The following is a 23,448-nucleotide window of genomic DNA, read 5'->3' on the forward strand; positions in this document are numbered from 1 at the left end:
ACTGATGTCAGAGTATTAAAAAAACGTCAACTTGACGTCCTTTTCATTTTTAAGGTAGCCCGTGCAACGCCGGGCGACGCAGCTAGTCCTAAATTTGAAATTTGAGAGCTGATTTAATCGAAACTATGATCAATATGAAAATAGTGTAGTGTTTAGAACATTTCACCGGAGATTTTTATTTTTTATTTTTAAAAAGAGATGTCATTTTAACGTGGCGGGCTTATTCGATTTCAGGTACGTCGTTTTACGGTAGTACGGATGTGGACTACATTCATGGTGCATCTTTACCAAATAAAGCCGAAAGTCTCTCTGTCCGGATCTCTTTCTGTCTGTCAGGATCTCTGTGACGCTCATAGCGCCTAGACCGTTCTGCCGATTTTCATGAAATTTGACACAGAATTAGTTTGTAGCATGGGGTATGCACCTCGAAGCGATTTTTGGAAAATTCGATTTTGTTCTTTTTCCATTCCAATTTTAAGGACATTTTTCCGAGCAAAATTATCATAAGATGGGCGAGTAAATTACCAAGTTATCATAACGTGGAACCGTAACATGGGCAAACCAATTGGCGAGAAATTCATCGCACATTATTTATAAATATACAGGCGAACCAGAAGACCTTTTCATTTTCTACTACGGGAAAAGCCGTGCGGGTGCCACTCTTACTTTATAAATACCAATCGAGGTTGTTTACTTACTAGTTAAATCTTCCGTGGCTCGCTGGCCTCAGCGACAAACGAAGCTTATTGAGTAATCAAGACTACTTATTATTTTCACTATTCCCGTATTCGCTGTTCGCTGTTTTAAGCGCCCCTCCCCCTTTTTCTTTTACATATGTACACCAATATCTGTGTTTCTATGATACTTTTTCGAGGGAAAAAAAAAAGAATTTCAAGTATCCCATTCAGCTTTATCTCACCTTCGCATTAAACGGCGATAACAATTAAAAACCCAATAAGCATTCTTCCCCACACTTGGTGATGCAAAAAATACTTGCACATTTTAAAAAAATTTACCAATTGAAGGAGCAGATTTTTCTGCGTAAGATAGAGTTTTCCCGGATCTTTTAAAACAATTAGAGCAAGAGTTAAATTTGAATTAGCTAGAATTCAAAAGGCTTTGTTCAATACAAATCATTAACTATTTATTTGGGGTAAACTTAACTTGACAACTACTATTGTCCGGCTTTTCAATGACGCACAATTAGCTTTGCCCCGACTAGATCTCTATTGTTTTGCAAACGTTATAATGATATTTTCCAGCAGTTTTTTTTTTTTTTTTGAGCAATCACGATTGCTTATAGCTTTCATTTGACTGTTTTTGACGTGCTATCATTTTTCCCACCGGCGCGGCGCCACCCTCTGCCAGCACCACCCGTCGCGGCGGACGATGCTGCTCCTCTAGCGAAAACCGTCTCCAGGTTGCGTCCATATCCTACACACACACGCACACACAAACACTTACACACACATACACAAACACCACCATACACACACATACCCCTACACACATACACAAGCACCACCATACACACACATACACACACGCATGCATACAGACACCTACACATACACACAAATACACACAACTGCCCACACATTCATGCCTGCACACAGACACAAACACATATGCTCACACACACATACACATACCCCGCCCCCACGCACACAAGCACTCATACACACAACTACCCACACACTCATGACTGCACACAGACACAAACACGCATGCCTACACACATACACATGCCCCCCCCCCCCACACACATACAAACACACACTCGTGATTGCGAAAAACATAATTTGAATTCAAGATGACAAAATTCAAATTATTTTTTTTCTTTTTCTTTTGGGCGTGTGATAGATTTTTCGACAGGCAAGAAAAGGCTAAAGCGTAATTCAGGCAGCGTCCACACATCACGTTCGCCACGTAAAGCGGACAGACTTACTTTTCCCAAAAGGGAGAAGCCTTCATATATTGCGAACGCGAGTAAAGCATATGTCAGTACTCTCACCCAATAGAAAGAGCGCGCTCATCTCGTGGAGACCAATGAAATGCGACTCCCAACTCTACGGACGTCAGAGACGTCAGATATCTAGATTCTCGTCCCGTTGACGGGTCCCGTACAATACGGCTTGCTGTCATGGCAACGCCGACCAAAAACTGGTTTTAGAGAGAAAAAAAAGCGGAGCTCACGTGCCGTACGGGCGCAGTCTGAATGTTGCTTAAGCGGTTCGACACATAACGTGCTTGCGTGTTGAGTGTTTTTTATTTTTATGATTTAGGTTTCTAATGTATTTCTTGTCATTCTATCTTATCGGCTTCTGTATTGCTAATGTCTTTGAACGCACTCAAGTTGATATTTTTTTTCTTTCAATTGAATTTCTGAAAGGAAGTTATCAACTTTTCATCTTTTAATTGCTTGAATTTGGAGAGTAGTTTTTATATAATGTTCAAGACTAAACTTTCAAAAATGAAAAAAATATTTATTTTGAAGATGAAACTGACGATACTCAGTATGCTCTACTGAATTTAATAAACTATTAATGTCTGACCACGGATTGTATGGAAAGACGAACATCCGTTTTACAACCGGAAATGGACGAACCTATTATTTTTTAGCGATGTCAGCTTTTGCAGAAGCAGAGTCTCATTCAAAGGAGCGGAATACGCGCATCAAACTTTTACTTTTCCCCCTTATTCACATAGATTCGTCTTATCTGGACGTTTGAAAATTCCATGCAATCCGTGGTTGGAGAGTACTTTTCAGGAAGGGAAAAATAAATTTAAAAAATCCTAATAATAATAATAATAATAATAACAATAATAATTAATAATAATAATAATAATAATAATAATAACAATAGTTACAATAATAACAAAAATAATAACAATAAAATAATTTTAAAAGCATGTAGTACTATTATGGGCTAATATTCAGAAAAGCTACAAATTGCATAGACAATTACAATATATCAAACAATATACATATATCAAATTCTCATACAATTATACACATTACAATTATGCATAGACAATTATACGTATATCAAATTCTTCCAACCACTTACTTGTCATGTCTAAATACATTGTTATTGTGCTGGCTTCTACCGTTTCGTTGTCTACATGTATGCCGAGCAAATATCTAAAAGGAAAGGTTGCAAAACCTATAAAAACATTATTGCTGTCAAAAATCATAGTACTTGTAATTGAAAAAGACTTAATGTTTTTTCACTATTTTTTTGAAATAAAGAATGGAAAAATATTAAGTAGTTAAGTAGATATATAAATGGAAAGGTTGAAATTTAAAAAATAATACTAATGTCAGAAGTAATGATCAAATTGCATTTGTTAGTAAAACAGATAAAATAACTCTTCAATATTTTTTCGCGCATTTTCCTACAAAGGAAGCAGTATTCATCAATTCCTGTTCAATAAAAATTATCTTTCAGTTTTATTTCCCTTTAGGATATTTGAGGGAAATTATATAAACCATTTTGTTCTTTAAATAGAATGAACAAAAGCTTTTGAAAAGCAAATTTGCCTTTAAAAAAAATGCAAACATGTAGATCGGGTCGACGAGAGAGCATTTTTCAATGCAAAAAGATAAATGAGAATAGAAAAAGAATCAAGAATCGAAAATAAAATGTTTTTATCTAAATTTATCTGCATATGAGCAAAATTAGCTATGAATAACTTCCGAAAAAAAATCTAAAAAATAATCATCGACAAAATAATAGATGGCAAAAGTAAAAAAAAAAATCATTTTACATTTTGAAAAATCTTGGCCAAAAAATTCAAACGACCTTAATAAACATTGAAGTGCAATATTTCCTAACAGGGCATGTCGGAAAAATTTCTGAAGTAATTTCAGACAGTTGATAGATTTTTTTTTTTTTTTTTTTTTGGTTATTTATCTCAATTGTTATTCATTTATCTTTTTCGACCTTAATTAATCAGGTTCTCATTGCAAAAGGGTCATACCTCAAAAAAAAAAGGTAGATTTCTGTAAATTGAAAATTAGTTTTCTTTGTACCCTAGTGTCGCATCTTTTCTTGCATTACTCAGTCAGTAATTCAACACAATTCCAGTAACAACTAGAACTGAAATACGAAAAAATTTCATAATGTTGTATGTTGTAATGTTGTGCCTTAAGTTGTATTTAAAAAAAAAAAAAAACGCATAAGATTACGCAGCGCTGTGTTCAGCTCTATGCGTTGAAGAAGAAATATGCTATGTTAATATGTTTTGAGTGGTGACTTCTTTTGCAATGGTAACGCGAAGTATTATCGAGGAGAGGCAGTTTCTCTGCAGTAACACTGCGCAGGCTGGGAAACGACATTTATAGAGCAACGGGAATGTGGATGAGCGGTAGCTTTTTTACAGTGGCACTGCGCAGGCAGCGAAACGACTTTTACAGAGTTTGCTATACGGAGAATTCATCTTCACGATTTGCAATAAAGTAAGTCGCTAAGTTGGCAATTTGGCGACAAAATAATTAATTCTTTTTTACTTTGAAGCATTCTGGTGACTGTACGTGTTATAATTGTTGATACGAGAGTTTTATTGTGGGTATGTGAGAATTTTTCAAATAATTCCGGGAGTATGTATATGTGTTATAAGAAGTAGTCTTAGTTTTAATAGAGGGACTTTTATTCATCCAAAATCGAACTTTTAAAGCGGAATCATTTCAACAAACAAGGAATTTTAAATGTTATTGAATTTTCCTTCTACAAGCTTCATATAATGACAAAACTTTTTTTTTTACTTTTCAATTCTCATCTAGTTACATTTTCTGCTTTTTAATTAAAGTTCTAAAATGAGAAACAAAACAAAACAAAAGAAAATACTTCATCGAATGTTTTTGCTTTTTTATCTATGATGAATAATTGTGGATTAATTGTCCAACATACTGAAGTTCAATAAATATTACGAAACAGAAAAATATACTTAAAATACTTACCTATCAACTAGACTGTCCGTAAAAGTTGGTCCTATGTGTAGTACACCCCAACTATGGCCACACCTTACTGATTCTAAAGCATCAGTTAAATTCGAAAATGGAATCTAGAAAAAATATGTATATTAGCTAATAGCAGAATCAACTATCCTTCTATTACTTCTGTGTCTATTTCGAACTTATTCTTACTTATTATTTTATTTCTAATACTAATTCTAATCTTATTTTGTTTTGTTTCATTTTAATTTGGATTTATTTTAATTTCTATTTTAATTATTGTCTTTTTTTATTTTAATTTCCCTTTTATTTTATTTTATTTTATTTTATATTTTTTTACTTTATTTATTTTTTCTTTTCAAATTTGACTCAACACTACTTCGATAGATGATACTTTTCCATTTGGACTATACGCAAAATGTTAGCATACATTTTGCAACACTGAATCAAAGAAATTCTTTCATATTTTTAACCATTTCAAAGTCCGGAAAAAATTACTTAAGTTAAATTTCAGTTAAGTTTGCATCAGGAAAAGCACCTAATTATTGAAAAACATTCCTAACTGGTTAACAGAACGTGTTTAAAAATTCAATAAAACTATTTTCTGTGAGATTCATGCAATGAGATACGTTCAAATTGGACAAACTGAGTGCCGAATATAAAAAACGGACAAATATTTCAAAATTTACAATAACAAAAGTTTTTATGTCACCACTTTTACATCACGCTATAAAAAGTGCTTACATGATGAACTGAAGATTATGTCAGAACATTTAAAGCCATTTTCCCCCCAAACTCACTTATAACCTGGCTCTGATAAGATGAGGTCTGACCTTGAGGGAGTTCAGTCTTCTCAGAAAAACCAAGCAATTAGAGGAGGGTTGCTGTCGCAGTATTTTTAAGTTCACTAAATTACGTTTATCAATGAAAAATTGAAAATCCTATTTTTTTCATATTACAGTCGAACCTCGTTGATTCGAACACACTTAAAACGAATTACTGCTAAGACAAACTATATTTGCGATCCCCGTTCTACTGTTTGTTGTTTATTATTTTCCAGATAAGACGACATACGGTTAAGTCACTTGATTTTAAAGGTCCCTTTGAGTTCGTTTTAACAAGGTTGGACTGTATTAAGAAAATATTTATTTTTTAGATTATTTATATTAGTTCTGTACCTTAGAACAAGCGCAAGCAATGTCAAGAAGCTCAGTTTTGAGAAAAGTGACCTTAATTATTTTCTGGCTCTATCTAACTTTTACGTGCGAGCTTAGCGAAATTTTGAACACTTTCAGAGATTATTGCCTCAAGCTACGTTAGGCATGTTTATGTAGTTTTAAACAACCGTAATTATACTTTTATTTCAAGCCAAGTGAAGTCAGTTGTTTTAGCTCTAAAGAAAAAGATTGATTGTTTTGAAGAAACAAAGATTTTAGGGCTTAGGTAAATGCGATTGCTAGAAGGCTTTGCATCACATTAGTTGTTGTTACACCGAAAAGTTTTCTACTTCACGGACAGATTTCTATGATAAACTAAGTTTAGTCAAAATCTAACGTTAAATATTTTTGTTCCAAGCTACAGAGTTGTATTGTTAAATCATTTTTATCATTGTGAAAATACACCAAGAAAAATACTGTTACTAAACCGTGCAAAATACAATAGAAAAAAACCCCCTTCATAATGGGGTTGTTTCCTTCAGTCAAAAGTACTTCTTTTACTTACTGAAATTGATAGAATAATAGAATAAGCAAAAAAAAAAAAAAAAAAAAAAAACATGGAGCCTGAAATTTTTTTTATTTTCCCAATAGTTATTATTTATTTATTTATTTATTTTCAATGTCTGATTTTGGAAATAAGGCGCGGTTTTTATGACGTCAGAAGTGATGTACTTTGGCGCGCTACTCCATTGACGCCTTGAATGTTTACACTTTGTTTAAAAAAAAGGTTGCCATTAAACAATAATATTAATAGCAATCATAATGAGACTTTTGAGTGAAGGCTTTTCTGAAGCAAACTTGAAATTCATTAGTATTATCGCACCATAACATTTTATCTTTAATGCCAAAATATTGCGCTCTGCGCTGATGGCAACAGTGATTCATCACTTGTGATGTCATGAGCAGAAGCGTAAAAAATGAAATTGAATCTGCGCACCGATTAAAATACCTTTTCTAAAAATACTAAACTTTGTCAAATTATTTAAAAAATGGTTGAATCCCATAGTTTTAAAGCTTGCTCTTTCAGAAAAATAAAAAGACTTTTAAAATTTCGAAAACAACCCAGAAACCAATGGATGACATTTACCTGGTGAATGGTGTGTGAACTGATGTGTTGTAACAGATCTTTCGCCTTCCCCGAAGGATCGGTTTCCTCGTTTACTATGGACATCGGGAGGTCGAAGGGCTCCCCACCCACACACAAGCAAAACACGATCACTTGAAAAGTTGGAATGAACAACTGGAAGAATATCAATCTATGAAAATCGAAACAAAAGGTGAAGCTTTAGATTAAAATGTCGGAGAAAAGCTGTTGTTATGTAACAGAGAAAAAAATAACTTAGTACATGCATAGATCTTGCAGAAAATTGCAGACACGTGTTTTTGGGTTTTCGGGGATCAGTTTTCCAATGCTGAAAAGAGTGGAGGACGTGTGTGCGATAGACGTGTCAGCGATTCGTAGTAAAATTTGGGTTTTTATAACGTTGTTTTTTTCTCAATGTTACTTTTTAACACAAAGGCATTTATTCATTTCTTGGCTTGTTATGTATATCAAACTAGCTGCGTTTCCCGGCTTTGCCCGGTCTACCTTGAAAATAAAAATTGTGTCAAGTGACGTATATTCAACAATCAGGCTTAAATAAATAAATTAAAAAAAAAAAAAAACATCGTGCAAAATTTCCCTCTCAAACAATGACTACAGATAATATTAAAATACCTTTAAGAAATTAAATGGAGAAAGATGGATTTAAAAAACTATGGAAACAAAATAAAAAAAGTTTAAGGAATTAAAATGCGAAAGAAAATGGTTAACGATTTGAATGGAAATGAGATTTTTTGAACTCGATTTAAAAAGGCTTGTAACTTTTTTTCCTTTCGAGATAGAAGCTTAGGTTTTCGACCATAAGTCGAGATAGATCCGGAGTAAAAAATATCGCTTTTTCCAATGGTGTCAAAAAGAAAACTGTGGGACAATTTCTTCACTTTTTATTGATAGATTTAATGAAGAAAGTAGTTCCTAAATTTCAGCTAAGCCTAAAAAAATTCGAGCCAAAAACGTAAATAATTCCCCCCGTAATTAAGTTAGAGCATTGAAACAGATTGCGTAAAACGCAGAAAATTCTATCTTTTCCAACGATATGTAATATTAATGTGTGCAAGTAATTTTTCACTCCCATATTTGGGAATTTATATGAAAATTGGTCCTAAACTGGAATAAAAAAAGAACTACTCATCTATTTTTTTTTCGAACTTGTCTGCAAACTTTTCCGGTGCTAAAAGAAAGATACTGTGAAAATTTCAGCGAAATCGGCCGGGTAGTTCTCGAGTTTTGTGCATTCACACAAACAGACGCATTTTGAAAACTTCATTTTATACTATGTAGCGATAAATAAATAAATAAATAATTAGGGAAATCAAATTCATGTGATTAAGTAAAAAGAAATACTTGCCCAATGTTCCTCTTCAGTCGCACGAAGTTTTTATTGATTAAAGCTCTCATCCGGGCACAAGCTGTTTCTGTCTGATTAACGCAGGTCTGATCCTCCTTGAAAATGGCTTCTATGTCGGTGTCGTTATTCAGCAGGGCAGCTTTGTAATGGTCGTAACTGGAGTTGCAGTTAGCATCATTTGGACGGTTTCTCTGCAAAAAAATTGAGACAAAATATTGGTTGTACCAGTGTGGTTCTCAACCAGTGGTGTCTATACAAAGGGGGAGCGAGAGCATAAACAAATATAAATAAAACAATTAATTCACTTACTGAAGAAAAAGAAAACAAAATATATTCAGAAATAATCTGAATGTATAAAAATGGATGTTTATTTGCGTGTGTGTGTTCTTTATACAAATCCAGTTTATGTCAGAATTTTGCCAAAGTTGACAGAGGTCCTTTAATGCTCAGGAATTTACATAGGGTACTTTTCTTCCCGCTGTGGGGGCAAGCAACACCGCCATCCCCTCCATAGGAAGGTTTTGCTAATACAAATCCATAACTTTCGTCGGATTTTTGCCAAATTTAAACAGAGGTTCTTTGATGTTCAGGAATTGCAATAGAGGGGTTTTCGTAACCCTGTTGTGCAGGGGGTATGTATCCGTGGGGTATTCTCCTTATGAAAACTCAGTTTGCGTCGAATCTTTGCCAAAGTTGGCTCAGAAGTCCTTTGATGCTCAGGAATTCACATGTTTTTTTTTTTTTTTTCAACTTATTGGGTTGTTTTTGTCAGAAAATCCTTGAGGTGGATAATACTTACGCCTATTAATAAGAAAGACTGAATTTTTGAAATTTAAAAAAATCAAAAGAAATCTAAATTTAAATCTTGAGTCGTGAAATTGCTCTTTTCTACACGTTGAAGGGGAATTTTTGCTCTTTTCTCCCTTTTTATTTAAACTTGACTGTTGAACATGCGTCACTTGACACAACTAGTACTTTCGAGGTAGATCATGCAACGCCGGGCAATGCTGCTAGTAAGATAAAAAGCAGACATTAATTAATTAATTAATAAATAGTTAGTAATAACCCTTAAGTAATAAAGGAACAATTATAGTGACTGGAGAAAATGCTAATGAATTCAGGGACAATGGAGTGGTTTCCTTCAGTCAAAAGTACTACTTTAAGTTATTGAAATGGATAGAATGAGCAAAAAAAAAAAAAAGAAAGAAAAAAAAAACATGGGCCCAGAAAATATTTTCATTTTCTCCAATAGTTTTTTTTTTTTTAAATGTCCGATTTTTCAAACAAGGCGTGGTCTTGATGACGTCACAAATGATGCTTTTTGGCACATATTTCTACTACGTTTCCACGTTATGATAATCAAGCAGCGAATTACTCTACACTTGCTATCATTCATGTCGTTACCAATACACGTGAGTAAAGATGCGAATTAAATATTTAGCTCTGTGAGAGTGGCTACACAGAATGGCATTTCATCTTTGTGATGTCATCGCCAAGAAATGTAAGCAATGAAAGCTCACCGATTTAAGTAATTTTTAAAAAATATTAAACTTAAACAAATTATTCAAAAAATGGTCAAATCCTATGTTTTTAAGCATGCTTTTTCAGAAAAAAATACTTTTGAAATTTTGGAAACGACCTCATTATAATTAAATGAAAATCCAAAAAAAAGGGGGGAAAGTAAAAGGACTAGGAGAAAATCCTAATGAATAAGAAACAATCATAAGGACTAAGAGAAAATCCTGATGAACACGGGAATAACTATAATGAAATACAGAAAATTCCAATGAATAAAAGAAAAAGTATAATGCCTAAGTGAAAATTCTAATGAATGAAGAGAAGATTTGAATAACTAGAAGAAAACCTTAATGAATAAAGAAACATTTATATTGACTGAGAGATAATCCCAATTAGTGAAGGAACAGTTACGAAAACTAAGAGAAAATCCTAGATAATAAAGGGACTGGTATAATGATTAAGAGAAAATTCTATTGAACAAAGAGGAAAGCATAATGTCTAAAAGAAAATCCTTATGGATAAGGGAAGAATGGGGTTGTTTCCTTCAGTCAAAAAACTTTTAGTCACAGAAATAGAATAAGCCAAAAAAAAAAAAAGACATGGACCCAGAAAATACTTTCATTTTCCTAACAGTTATTTTTTAATTTTTTTTAAACGTCCGATTTTTCAAACAAGTCGTGGTCTTTATGACGTCACAAATGATGCACAATGGCGCATCGTTCTACCGCGTTTTCACGTTTCAAGAAGCGAATTAGAGATTGCGCTCTACGCTTGCTATCAACCCTATCGTTGCCAATACACGTGAGTAAAGATGCGAATTAAACATTTTGTTCTGTGAATGGCAACAGTGATTGGCATTTCATCATTTGTGAAGTCATCGGCAGAAGCGTAAACAATGAAAGCGCATCGATTAAAGTTTTTTTTTTTTTAAATATTAAACTTAAACAAATTATTCAAAAAATGATCAGATCCTATGTTTCTAAGCATGCTCTTTCCGAAAAAAAAAATACTTTTAAAATTTTGGAAACGACACCATTATAATGACTAAGAGAAAATTCTATTGAAAAAAGCGAAAAGTATAATGATTAAGGGGAAATCCCAGCGAAAAAAGGGAAAACTATGACTAAGAAAAAATCCTGATGAATAAAAAGAAAAATCCTCTTACCTTTCTGGGCACCCAAACATCTTCGCGGGATCCCGTCGTGAGGCTCACAGTATCTGGCGTATCTTGGCCGAAATGCACATCAATCGCTTCGTGCGCTTCACTATCTTTCACGCATAGTTTTAAGAAGACTTCTTCGAGCGTTTGTAATCTGTGTTGGTTTATCAAATCCTCAGGATTTGTTTCGGCTAATAAACGCCCATCTCGCATCAAGCCTACCTAAAAGTAATGAGTGTGTGTTATATATGACGAAAAGAAACACCAAAAGATTTTATGCAATGGAAAAAAAAATAATAGTTTAAAAAACTAAAAAAACACGCTTTCGTAGCAAAATGAAATAAAAAGTGAAAAATAATCTTTGGATGATAGTAGTTGACCAATCACTTAATTTTAATGTAATACAAAAAAGCGTGGGGGGCTGTCTATTTGCATTTTTGCTTGGACAACAAATGGAAGAAATTCAAGGCAACTGATAAGAAGCCCCCTACGCTTTTTTATATTACATTAAAATTAAGTGATTGGTCAACTACTATCATCCAAAGATTATTTTTCACTTTTTAATTCATTTTGCTACGAAAGCGTGTTTTTTTAGTTTTTTAAACGATTATTTTATTTTTCTGTTTTTTACACTTATGTTGGAGAATTATCAGGCAAAATTGCAGTTACTTCTTTTCGTAAAAGTTGAATTGACGAAATTATTTATAAAACGAGTGCGAGGTAATATCTTAAAGTTAAGACAAAGGCACCCCGATGGGAAGCTACTGTGAGACATCGATGTATGTTTGCGGATACCATCTTTATATTACTTTGAAAATTTGAGATGCATTTGAATAAAAGTTTTGTTCAACAATGGTCTGATGAGCAATGAATTTCCAATTGAAGGCTCCCCTAAATTTTGGCATGAAATTAGTTAAAAACAATTATATTTCATGTTCTAATTACGTTGGAACAACTTTTGTCTGATGCAGAAAAATTAAAGGTTTTTGTAGATATTTTTAAATAATTTTTGCGAACATTTTTTAATGTATTTTTTTAAATTTTCCTTTTTCACATTGTTGGATTTATGCCAAAATATAGATTAAAATTGAAACTAACAATTAAAAGAGTTAATTAATTAATTTGATTATAGAATATTGCATTGTCATCGGGTCTGAGGTCGCGTGCCAAATTTCAAAAGAATCCGATCGCAGGAAGTGGGCGAAATTTGAGCTGCAAGATTCCGTTACAAGATACATACATACATACAGGTGAAGCTAATAAAAGCGTGTTAAAAAAAAAGAGGCTACTATCGGTTTTATGAAGAAACCATTATAGTAAACTTACTCATAACCAGTGGCGTTCCCATAGGGTATAATACTCCATACAGTCCCTGGCCAATTTATTAGACACACCGTTGTTTTTATGAAAAAACAATGTTTTCGACGAATTTATTTGCAGTATTGCTATATTTAAACCTTCTAACGGCAGGACCACTACCAATTAATGAGTATACTTGGTCTTGCTGCTATGACGGTAAAACTTAGAATTGAAAACGTGTGGGAGCTGATGAAAAGAGAAGTGGCTAAAGATGGGATTACAAACAAAACCTAACTTATAGAAAATATAATTCATGTGTGGAATCATCATCCTCAAATGCATGAGACAGTATGGTCTTGCATTAATAGCATGCCGCGCAGAATTAAAGCTCTCATAGCGGCTAAACTTAACTCAACAAAATATTAACTTTTGATTACAGTTTCTTCATTTTTCTTCAAGCTTCAATAAATACATATTTAGCTTTAATAAATACATAATAAATACATATTAAGCTAAAAAAAAAATTAAACGTATTTTTTTTTAAACCAATTCAGGAGAGCAATTATTTGTGAGACTGACATTCCCACTACATTCTGAATGTAATTCACACTACAGTTCATATCATTCCTTTATTAAGCAGTTCTATCTCCGTATTATTGGTTCAAATTTTGAATTATTTGTTTTTTAAATGCAAGGCATTGTTCTTGAGATGACATTTTTGCTTCAAAAATTAAAAACACTGCATGTTAATTTCTTGTCAATACACTGAACAAAAACAGAATTTAAGGCACAAAATAGCTAATAAAACATTTCATTGACTTAATTTGAAATTAAAAGAACAAATTCAATGCAAAAAATGCGTGGGCTTATCGAAAAAAGACATCTAACAAAAAGTTTTTTCATTTGGAAGCAGCATCTAATAAAATTTTCTGAAGAAGTTACCCTGTTTCATACTTGGCATAAAATTAGCAGTTTTTAAATGCATAAACTATTTTCCAAACAAATTCACGCATTTTATGATTGTTTATCTTCTCTGCGGAATAAAATTTTCTTTTATTTGCTTGATAGCGATTACTATTAGGCATAAACACTTCCAAAATCATAGGCAATCCATCGACAGCTCGTTATGCCATCCAGAGACTGCATTTTCGTCCTTGCTATGGACTCATTAGTCTCGAAAAGCCAACAACCGAGCTGGAGGTAAATGTCATCTCATTGAAGCTGAGAAAGAAAAGATTTTCTTTCGAAATCGGATGATAAATGGCGATCATTCTTTTGCTTACCAAATGCGCTTGCCGAGCCTCTTCCACGTAATGAGTGGTGATGATGATGGTGATGTGATCGTTCATGGCCAGCCTTTGCAGGTGACTCCATATGCTGAAAAGAAACACAAAGTAATAAAAAAGTTTGAATTGACTTCATTACGATTTTACAATTCATGCCTATTCCTATTCCTATTCAGAGTCACAACTGACTACAACTGTATTTATGTTGAGGACTGCATACTAAGTGCCTTGCCTCCATTATTTTATATACCGATAGATGGCAGCACCATCACCGGATCGAACAGTTAATGAGAATTTTAGAACTAGTCCAGGAGCTAATAGCTACCTGCTGCTAGCACCCCCAGAGGTATCGTTTCACTTGGAGGACATTGAGACCACGAGCATATTTAACGTCGCCCAGTCCCCTTTAATGACGACGGTGGGTCTTCGACCATCGAGGTTCGAACTCAGGACCCTCCGGCCCCGAATCCGACACTCTACCGATCGGGCTACCACGGCCCCACAATTCATGCCAATGGGGTTGTTTCCTTCAGTCAAAAGTAGTACTTTGTGTCACTAAAATTGATAGAATAAGCAAAAAAAAAAAAAAAAAATAGCATGGACTCAAAAAATACTTCTATTTTCCCAACAGCTATTTTTTAATTAATTTTTTTAAATGTCTGATTCTTCAAACAAGGCGTGGTCTTGATGACGTCACAAATGAAGCACTATGGCGCATATTTCTACCGCATTTCCACGTTATGATAATCAAGAAGCGAATTATAATTACGCTCTACGCTTGCTATCAACCCTATCATTGCCAATACACGTGAGTAAAGATGCGAATTAAATATTTTGGACCGTGAATGGCAACACTGAATGGCATTTCATCATTTGTGATGTCATCGGCAGAAGCGTTAAACGATAAAAGAGCACTGATTTAAGTATTTTTTTTAAATATTAAGCTTAAAGAAATTATTTAAAAAATGGTCAGATTCTATGTTTTTAAGCATGCTCTTTCAGAAAAAAAAGCTTTTAAAATTTTGGAAACGACCCCATTCTGTTCGTTAAATAGATGCCCGAATTGAAAAAAGCGATTAACTCCACTTTAAAAAAAAATCCGCATTTCTGCTTGAATAGTGCTTTATCAATGCTTAGCATGTGAATTTATATTAAAGTTTTGGTTCAGTACATTTCTGACCACGTGATAAGAGAAAATGTAACACGAGGGCCCATTCACTCCTATGGATAACACCATCTTCTTCATCACTTTTCTCTACTTATGGAGTTAGTCGATTTGGCAAGTGAGCCATCTAAATAACACGCTGAAAAAAGTTAATTCTGTTTATCATTTTATTTAAAAAAAAATAGGTTGAAAGGTAATCACTTGTTCCATTTAATTACTATCCTTTTATTAAAACCAAAAAGTTTGTTTATGAGACTTTTAAATTGTTACGAGTCTGCCTTTACATCTAAATGAAGAGTTTATTTACAAACTAGCAAAAATACCCGGCGTTGCCTGGGTCAGTAATAATTATTAGAAAAAATCGTTACTTGCTTTTGTTTTTTGTTTTAAGTAAAAAAATTTAAAACACATCTTTTTGACGTGATTAAAAATCGAGTTTCTTTCTTACCCATAAAACTAAAATAGCAATAAGTATAAAGAACAAAGTAGTATTGATTTAGAAACGAAAGCACTATATTTAAGCATATACAAATTTAAAAAACATGAAATTAATCTTCTCATGTTTAAAAAGATTAATCTGTTGATACTTTTTTTTTAACATGGAGTCTAAAACCTTCTCTGTATGGCTAATTAAGTACGAAGTGATTAAAAAAAAGTAGCTGCGCTCGTAATCCCCTTATACTTGCTTTAGTTATTTCGGGAAATTTCAATCATTGTGGCTCTTGGTGCGATTTTACCGAATTTGCGAAAGTCGTTTCGAGGTACCTTCGATGATGCTCCCCCATTCTTTCCTTACTTTGTAAAACGATATGATATTAATTTTCGTTACAGAGATATCGTCGCCAGATGCTGAGATATTTTTGGTCACCATAAAATGGCGCTAAACAGTTTCATCCGAAATGTTACCAAAATAAGTAATAAAATTTGGTGATTGTTTGAAATTGTGCAAAAAGGAAAATTAATGGAAGTTTTTGTGCTGTTTATGGATTTGCCTAATTTAGTTGCTGGATTATTTAACACAGTAAAAAAAGTCTTTTGAAAATTCTTTGATTGGCGATATTTTGTTTACATGGTGAAAGCTGAGAAACATTATGACGTAGTCTTCGGCTTCAAAAACAGCAACGTTGAAAAAACTGCCAAATGCATCAGCTACGGAAATCTTTCTGCAAAAATTTTGGCGATCTGCTGATTGTTTGGATAATGAGTAAGTGTTCAATTAGCATAAATAATAATAAAAACCATTAATTACATTAAAGTTCCGTTTAAATGGAAAATCATCAGCCAAATCATGTATTATTTGCCAATCTTGTGCAAAAATCTTACTTCAAGATTTGACTTGAGAAAAGCCTTGAACAATCACGAAAAGCAAAGAAAGTCAACAATACAACAATTGTCGCTATCGACAGGGAGTTGAGATGATACACTAAATACTGTATTGAGTTGAGGAAAGCCTTCGAACATGGATCTAAAAAGCTCATTACTCGTTTTTTATTCTATTTAGAAATTTCGAACAGGTGCCATCTTCAGCAGAAAAATCAGAGCTTTCGATGGACATATAATGTAAATATGTGCAAGTATTTTTTCATCCCAATATTAGAGAATTTATACAAAAATTGTGTTTTATTGCCCCCCTAAGGGGGTTTTGCCCCCCATAACGGGACGAAAACTACCCTATGTGTTATTCTGATGCATAAGCTATATTATTGTAAAGTTTCATCAAAATCCGTTCAGTAGTTTTTGCGTGAAAGAGTAACAAACATCCATACATCCATCCATACATCCATCCATACATCCATACAGACAAACTTTCGCATATATAATATTAGTAAGATGCGTACGAGAAAGTCAATAGCAATTGCTAACAAGCAGGTAGAGCCTCAAGAATTACGTTAATTTTGTGCGACGTTCAATGCAATAAACTCTAAATTTGACAAGATAACAAAAACATTAAGCACATAAAAACATAAACATGATCACGGGACGTGGGAGCGTCCTAGAAAACCAAACGTCAGCAGCCAACAGAAGCAAAGTGAAGTGGTTGATTGGTGAACAAAAAGCTTCCCGCCAAACAAGATAAACAGTTTAAAAGATCTATCCATATTTCTGAGGAGTTGAAGATGGGAGGAGGTTCTAATGGAAGTAGCTGTGATGAAAAAGGAGAAGAGGGAGGATGATAGTTTGGCACATACTTGGCGGGCAAACTAGATATCATAACTTTTTATGGCTGAGGGTTTTTGAGTTTAGGATGCAGGTTTTCTTTTTTGTGCGGAAAAGTTACAGGTTTTCTTGGCGGGGAAATTTTTACAACAGGGTTGTTTTTGATGAGATAACTATTTACAAAATGTGTAACAATGTTGCATGAATTAGATAGTACACTGCGTCTCCTAGATGCCATGGGGTCGTTTCCAAAATTTTATAAGTATTTTTTCCTGAAAGAGCATGCTTAAAAACATAGGATCTGACCATTTTTAAATAACTTGTTTAATTTTAATATTTTAAAAAATTACTTAAATCGGGGCGCTTTTATTGTTTATGCTTCTGCCGATGACATCACAAATGATGAGATGCCAACCACTGTTGCCATTCTCTGAGCAAAATATTTAATTTGCATCTTTATTCACGTGTATTGGCAACGATATGGTTGATAGTAAGCGTAGAGCGCAATATTTAATTTCGCTTCTTGAGTATCATAACGTGGAATCGCGGTAGAAAGATGCGGCAAAGTGCATCATTTGTGACGTCATCAAGACCACGCCTTGTTTGAAAAATCGGACACATTAAAAAATTAATTTAAAATATCTGTTGGGAAAATAAAAGTATTTTCTGGGTCCATGTTTTTTTTTTTTTTTTTTTTTTTTGTTTATTCTATCGATTTCAGTGACAAAAAATAGTACTTTTGGCTGAAGGAAGCAACCCCATTATGAAAATATTGTGCAATTTTAGATTACGTTCGAAAATCTTACCTTTGCCTCAAAAGCGGGTCCACACCCACGGTGGGCTCATCTAAAATAACCAAAGGAGGTTTGTGAATGAGTGCTACTGCGAACGAAACTCGTCGCTGCTGTCCGCCACTGCAAATAAATAAATAAAAGTAAATGAATGATTGTTCAAAAGATCTAAAAAAAGCACTTACATCATTTTCAGATTATCGAAGTCCAAGGCAAAATTCTCGAGAGTTCTGGTTCAAGAAATTGTTTAATACCTTTTAGAGAAACACAGACCTGTCATTTCGAGTTTTTTTTTTTTTTGAGGGGCGGGGAGTGTACTTATTGCAAATCATACCGAAAAGGAACGAAGTCCACTCCCACTTATTTGTAAATATATTAATTTCTGTAAGCGGGGAAGGGGGAAGAGACTGCTCCCTCCTCGCCTCCCTAAGTCATAGGCTCGCAAAAATTGTGTGAATCTGTTTCTCATTTTAATCTTCTCAAACGTTTAAACTTTTTTTCCTGAGTGACACTAGTTAGATCATCACTTCTCAGCTCTTTTGTTTGTCAGCTGTTGTATATATCCGAAAATGGATTTTTTTTTCTTCAAATCTTCCCGATCCGTAAAACTTTTTTCCCTACCAAGCATTTCTTAAAAGATCTGAATGAATGAAAATTTGAATGTTCAAATCTAGGCCATAGAGTGGGTGTTGTAGAACTGCTAATTTCTATTGGGTCAACTACGTTTTGGTTTGAATCGACATATGGGTTCTCGCGCCAATGTATTATGGCGCGGGGAAACAAAATATGCTTCTCTCATCTGATGAAATAGATACGTAAGAAATAAACGAACAAGTAAAGTAGTAAGCATCTTTTACGTAAAAAATAAATAAACGAACAAGTAAAGTGCTAAGCACCTTTCACGTAAAAAATAAATAAACAAACAAGTAGTAAGCACCTTTTACGTAAAAAATAAACAAACGAACAAGTAAAGTAATAAGAACCTTTTACGTAAAAAATAAATAAACAAACAAGTAAAGTAGTTAACAGCTTTTAAACAAAGCAGCTAAAATATGTTTTTCCATTAAAAAAAATCTTAAATCGCTTTCAAAAAGAAAAAAAAAGGCTCACAATGTTTGGCCTATAGCAGGAGTCGGAAGGAAATTTCGGATATTTTTGAAAATTTTTATTAAGGTCCCGAAAAATCCCCATATTCCACTCTAAGCATCAAAAACTAAAATCTATCACGCAATTACTTCAAAATACAAGAAAAAGGAATAAAGTTTGCACCTAAAGATATTGTTACCCACCTTAAAATATTTTAGAATAATTTATTTGTGTAAGTTATACCTTCGAAACATTTTTTGAGGTTCAATTTTGATTCTTCGCTGTCCGGACGTGGATCACGGTCCACCTGTAAACATTCGGATAACTGCATGTTCTTCAACTTTGCAGACTTTTGATTAATCGTGCCCCTTTTCTTTGCTTCTTGTTGTTGTCTTGCGCCAACTAGGCTGGCAATTTGGTGTGCGCTGCTTCACTTTTCCAACTGTACCATAATTTGGTGTGAAGTCATATTTCCACAGTACACGCATGCCATAAAGATCCGTTTATAGGGTAGGCAACCATTCACAGCAGAACAACATTCACACAAAAGAAGGGCAAAGACATTAGTGGGAAAGTACATCCATGCCCGAGCCGGGACTCGAACCCAGGATCTCCCTGTCGCAGTCAGACTTCTCTGACCACTAGACAGGGCCAGCGGCTCTCTGCTTCTTGAAAGCTTAATATTGTCTTATCGACTTAAACGATACTTCAATCTAACTTACAACTCTTTAACGAATTCAGTGATATAATGCGCACTAAAAAACTTTTTTTGAAAAATGCTATAAAGTATTTTTGAAGCACCCAAATCAAAAAAAAAAAAAAAAAAAAAACTTTTTATGCATAATATTTCTTATAAGTTTGTTCCAATGAAAATTTTCAAAAGAAGTCTGTCGTTTAGTTCAGAATTTGTGCATGCTTAAATTTCCAAAGTTAAGTTTTTGTGAACTGTTGAAAAAACTTAAAAGTATTTTTGAAGCAACCAAATCAAAAAAAAATTATGCATAATAATTCTTATAAGTTTGTTCCAATGAAAATTTTCAAAACAAGTCTGTCGTTTAGTTCAGAATTTATGCATGCTTAAATTTAAAAAGTTAAGTTTTTGTGAACTGTTGAAAAAATGCCTTTTAATAAGTGAAATCTATTTTTATTTTCATTTTTTATGCACATTTTGCATCAAATTAAGTTTTTTTTTTCACTGAAATTTAAGTTTCCTTCCTGTTCTATGACAGCTCCCTAAGAAGAACATCACGAAGTTCCTGATCACATGTGATTCTATATTAAATTATTCTGGAGAAATCAGTTCATTGTGATAACTGAACCATCATCGGTTTTAGGTTTTCTGTCTTTTGTTTACTCAGTCTGTTTCTACTATTAATCGTCACGCCCGTGTTGAAAAGCGAATGACTGAGGGATTAAAACACAGTTGGAAACATATGTTTTGCCCGAACTTTGGAGAGCTTTACAGCTAGCGAATCTGATAGGTCGGGTGGTGGCATAAATAAAGCAGTTTTGTTTTTACTTTCTTCTATATCGAATGTTTAGAAAAAAAGACTTGGATTCGAGAACATTTTCGAATTTCGAAGGATTTACATGTTTTCCGGTGCAAAGAATCTACTTTGACAACGTTTGTCTGTGTGTAGGCAAGCGATTCCGAAAGACGCCTTCAAAGAGGCTATTTGAAACTTACTGAGAGTTAATCAATATCTTAATTTTTACTTTAAAAAGTAGCATTTTATGTAAAACTAGTGGCACCCGCACGGCTTCGCCCGTAATAGAAAAATTGAAGGTCTTTTGGTTCGCTTGTATATATTTACAAATAATGTATGGTGAATTTTCTCGACAATTGGCTTGTACCGACGTTACAGTTCCACGTTATGATAATTTCGTATCTCACCCATTGGCTTGCGCCCATGGTACGATTCCACGTTATGATAATTTCGTAATTTATGATAGTTTTTTTTTTCTTAAAATTTGAATTAAAAAAAACCACATCGAATTTTCGAAAAAACGCTTCGAGGTGCACATCCCCATGCTACATACTAACTTTGTGCCAAATTTCATGAAAATCGGCCGAACGGTTTAGGCGCTATGCGCGTCACAGACATCCTACAGATATCCTACAGACATCCTACAGACATCCTCCGGACAGAGAGACTTTCTGCTTTATTATTAGTAAAGAATACAAAAATAATAATTTTCTTGAAGCTGACTTGTTGGTTGATGATAAAGGATGAAACTGAGAAAATTCTTTAAGACACCAGGGGCCGGTTGCGTCAATTTCATTAGTAACCGCTTACTAATAACTTTTTTTTTAAATAGTGGCCTTTTGTTGCTGACATAAGCATGAAACTGCAGTCCTCGGCTGGAATTGACTGAGCTGGCGGTGTATTTCATGTATCTCTGCCTTAGCCCTGGCTGTAGGGCGGTAACTTACTGAATATATCCACCAGCCTTGCCTTCAATCTTTGAATTGAACCGAACCATTGCTTCGGTCACTCGTCTGGTCAGTGCTAATTCTGTATTAGCTACCAGTTTGTTTGGCACTCTTGGCTTCCTTAAGAGGTTTTCCACCTCCAGCTCATTCACTTCCTATGCCGGCTGATCAGTGCTAATAAACACGAAACTGCAGTCCTCGGTTGGAATTGACTGAGCTGGCGGTGTATTTCATGTATTTCTGCCTTAGCCCTGTCTGTAGGGCGGTAACTTACTGAATATATAAAGTTCCTTAATTTATAGTTAGTTTGGTTTGAATTTCATGGCTGTATATACTTGCGTTTGTGCTGAGTATTTGGCAAGTTGCGCTGAAGCATCCAGTAGTAGTTAGCCAACATTGTTGCAATCCATCGACCCTGATAGCGTGACTCCATCACCAGGGCTCGATTTAGGAATTTTAGGACTGTAAGCACAACAAACCTGTGGGGCCCCTTAAATTGCACAGTCGAAGAACGTGCTTAATCGCACATCTTTTCGTCATTGGTTTTCATCCCCAAAAGTAGTGGCCTACCCTCCAAAAAAAAAAAAGCCAACAACCCCTTCCCCCAAAAAACTGAACCCTGACTGAACTACTCACAATCAAGTGGAAAATTCGGCGTTCCATTAAAAAAGAAATCCAGCGAAAGGGGATTAAAAAATGTATGTTTTCGTTGATATCTTGAAAACCTGTCGTGATAGAGTAAAATACACTGCTCAAAACAATTAAAGGATGTTGTAAGTTTTTGTACAAAAAAAGGTATTAGCAAATATTTTTTTGCATAGAATCGAAGAAGGGAATTAAAAATGCAAATTCTTCTTAATTTCAAGCATCGCAGTATGCAAATTTTGAGTTTGACGTCGAAAACGACGTTTCAGTGGCGGTGAATGAGATTTCGCTCTTAACTTATTGTAAGACAAAGCAGAAAATAATGATTGACATTCAGTAAGCACGTTTTTTCGATGAATGCGATGCCTCAACGAATTCATTTAACGGAATCAGATGCTTCTCAAGTGGTTGTCAGGCTAGAGAGAAGCCAAACACAAGCCAAGGCAAAAAAAGCTATTGGAGTTTTGCAAAGTGTGATTTCTACGAGATGGAAACGGTTTTTAGAGACTGGAAATGCTGGCCGAAGATCATCCCAAGGTCGCAGACGGTCAACAACGCTCAACGAAGACCGTTATTTAGCTTTAACGGCTCCGAGGCACCGAGGTATGAATGCCACCCCACTACAACGACACCTTCGCTTGGGTACTGGCACCACAATTTTGACACAAACTGTCCGAAATCGCCTTCGCGCTGTAAGCCTGTATGCTCGTCGACCAATGGTCTGAGTCACATCAGCTGAGAGACACCGTCGCGATACAGGGAGTGGGTAACAGAGTATGTGAATTGGAGAAGAAATGAATGGAGCAATATTTTTTTTCTGTGTCGAGTCCCGTTCTTGTCTTTATCCATATAAAGGCGTATTTTCATCTGGAGGGAGCTTGGCACTAAAAACAATCTAGCTTTCGCTCCCGAAAGTGTCAGATTTGGTGGTGGTGGTGTGATGGTGCATGCTGGCATCTCCATTGATGGGCACACCGATCTGCATGTCATTCCGAATGGAACTCTGACCGGTCGTCAAAGTAGTGATGAGATCCTCACACCTATTGTAGTCCCTTACCCTGCAGCAATTGGAGGTGACTTCATGTTAATGGACGAAAATTGCATCACATCGTTCTTACTTGATGAATGATTTTCTTTTGGCGGAAGGAATCATATGAAAGGGATGGCCAGCGTGTTCTCCAGATATGAACCCAATAGAGCATATTCAGTAAATTACCGCCCATTAGACAGGGATGGGAGACTTGGCTTCCTTAAGAGGTTTTCCATCCCCAGCTCAGTCACTTT

At 34.5% G+C, this 23,448-nt stretch overlaps 1 protein-coding gene across 1 annotated transcript in view; it reads right to left on the reverse strand.

Annotated features, from left to right (window-relative positions):
- Positions 1–23,448, reverse strand: part of LOC129220388 (ABC transporter G family member 20-like) — a 77,069-nt gene that overhangs the window by 18,691 nt on the left and 34,930 nt on the right. Inside the window, 7 exon segments of the mRNA XM_054854804.1 lie at positions 3,072–3,145; positions 4,964–5,067; positions 7,262–7,430; positions 8,625–8,815; positions 11,308–11,523; positions 13,884–13,977; positions 18,015–18,122. Of these exon segments, the coding sequence (XP_054710779.1) occupies positions 3,072–3,145; positions 4,964–5,067; positions 7,262–7,430; positions 8,625–8,815; positions 11,308–11,523; positions 13,884–13,977; positions 18,015–18,122 (956 nt within the window).

This window comes from Uloborus diversus, chromosome 1 (genome assembly GCF_026930045.1).
Source record: "Uloborus diversus isolate 005 chromosome 1, Udiv.v.3.1, whole genome shotgun sequence".
Lineage (NCBI taxonomy): Eukaryota > Metazoa > Arthropoda > Arachnida > Araneae > Uloboridae > Uloborus > Uloborus diversus.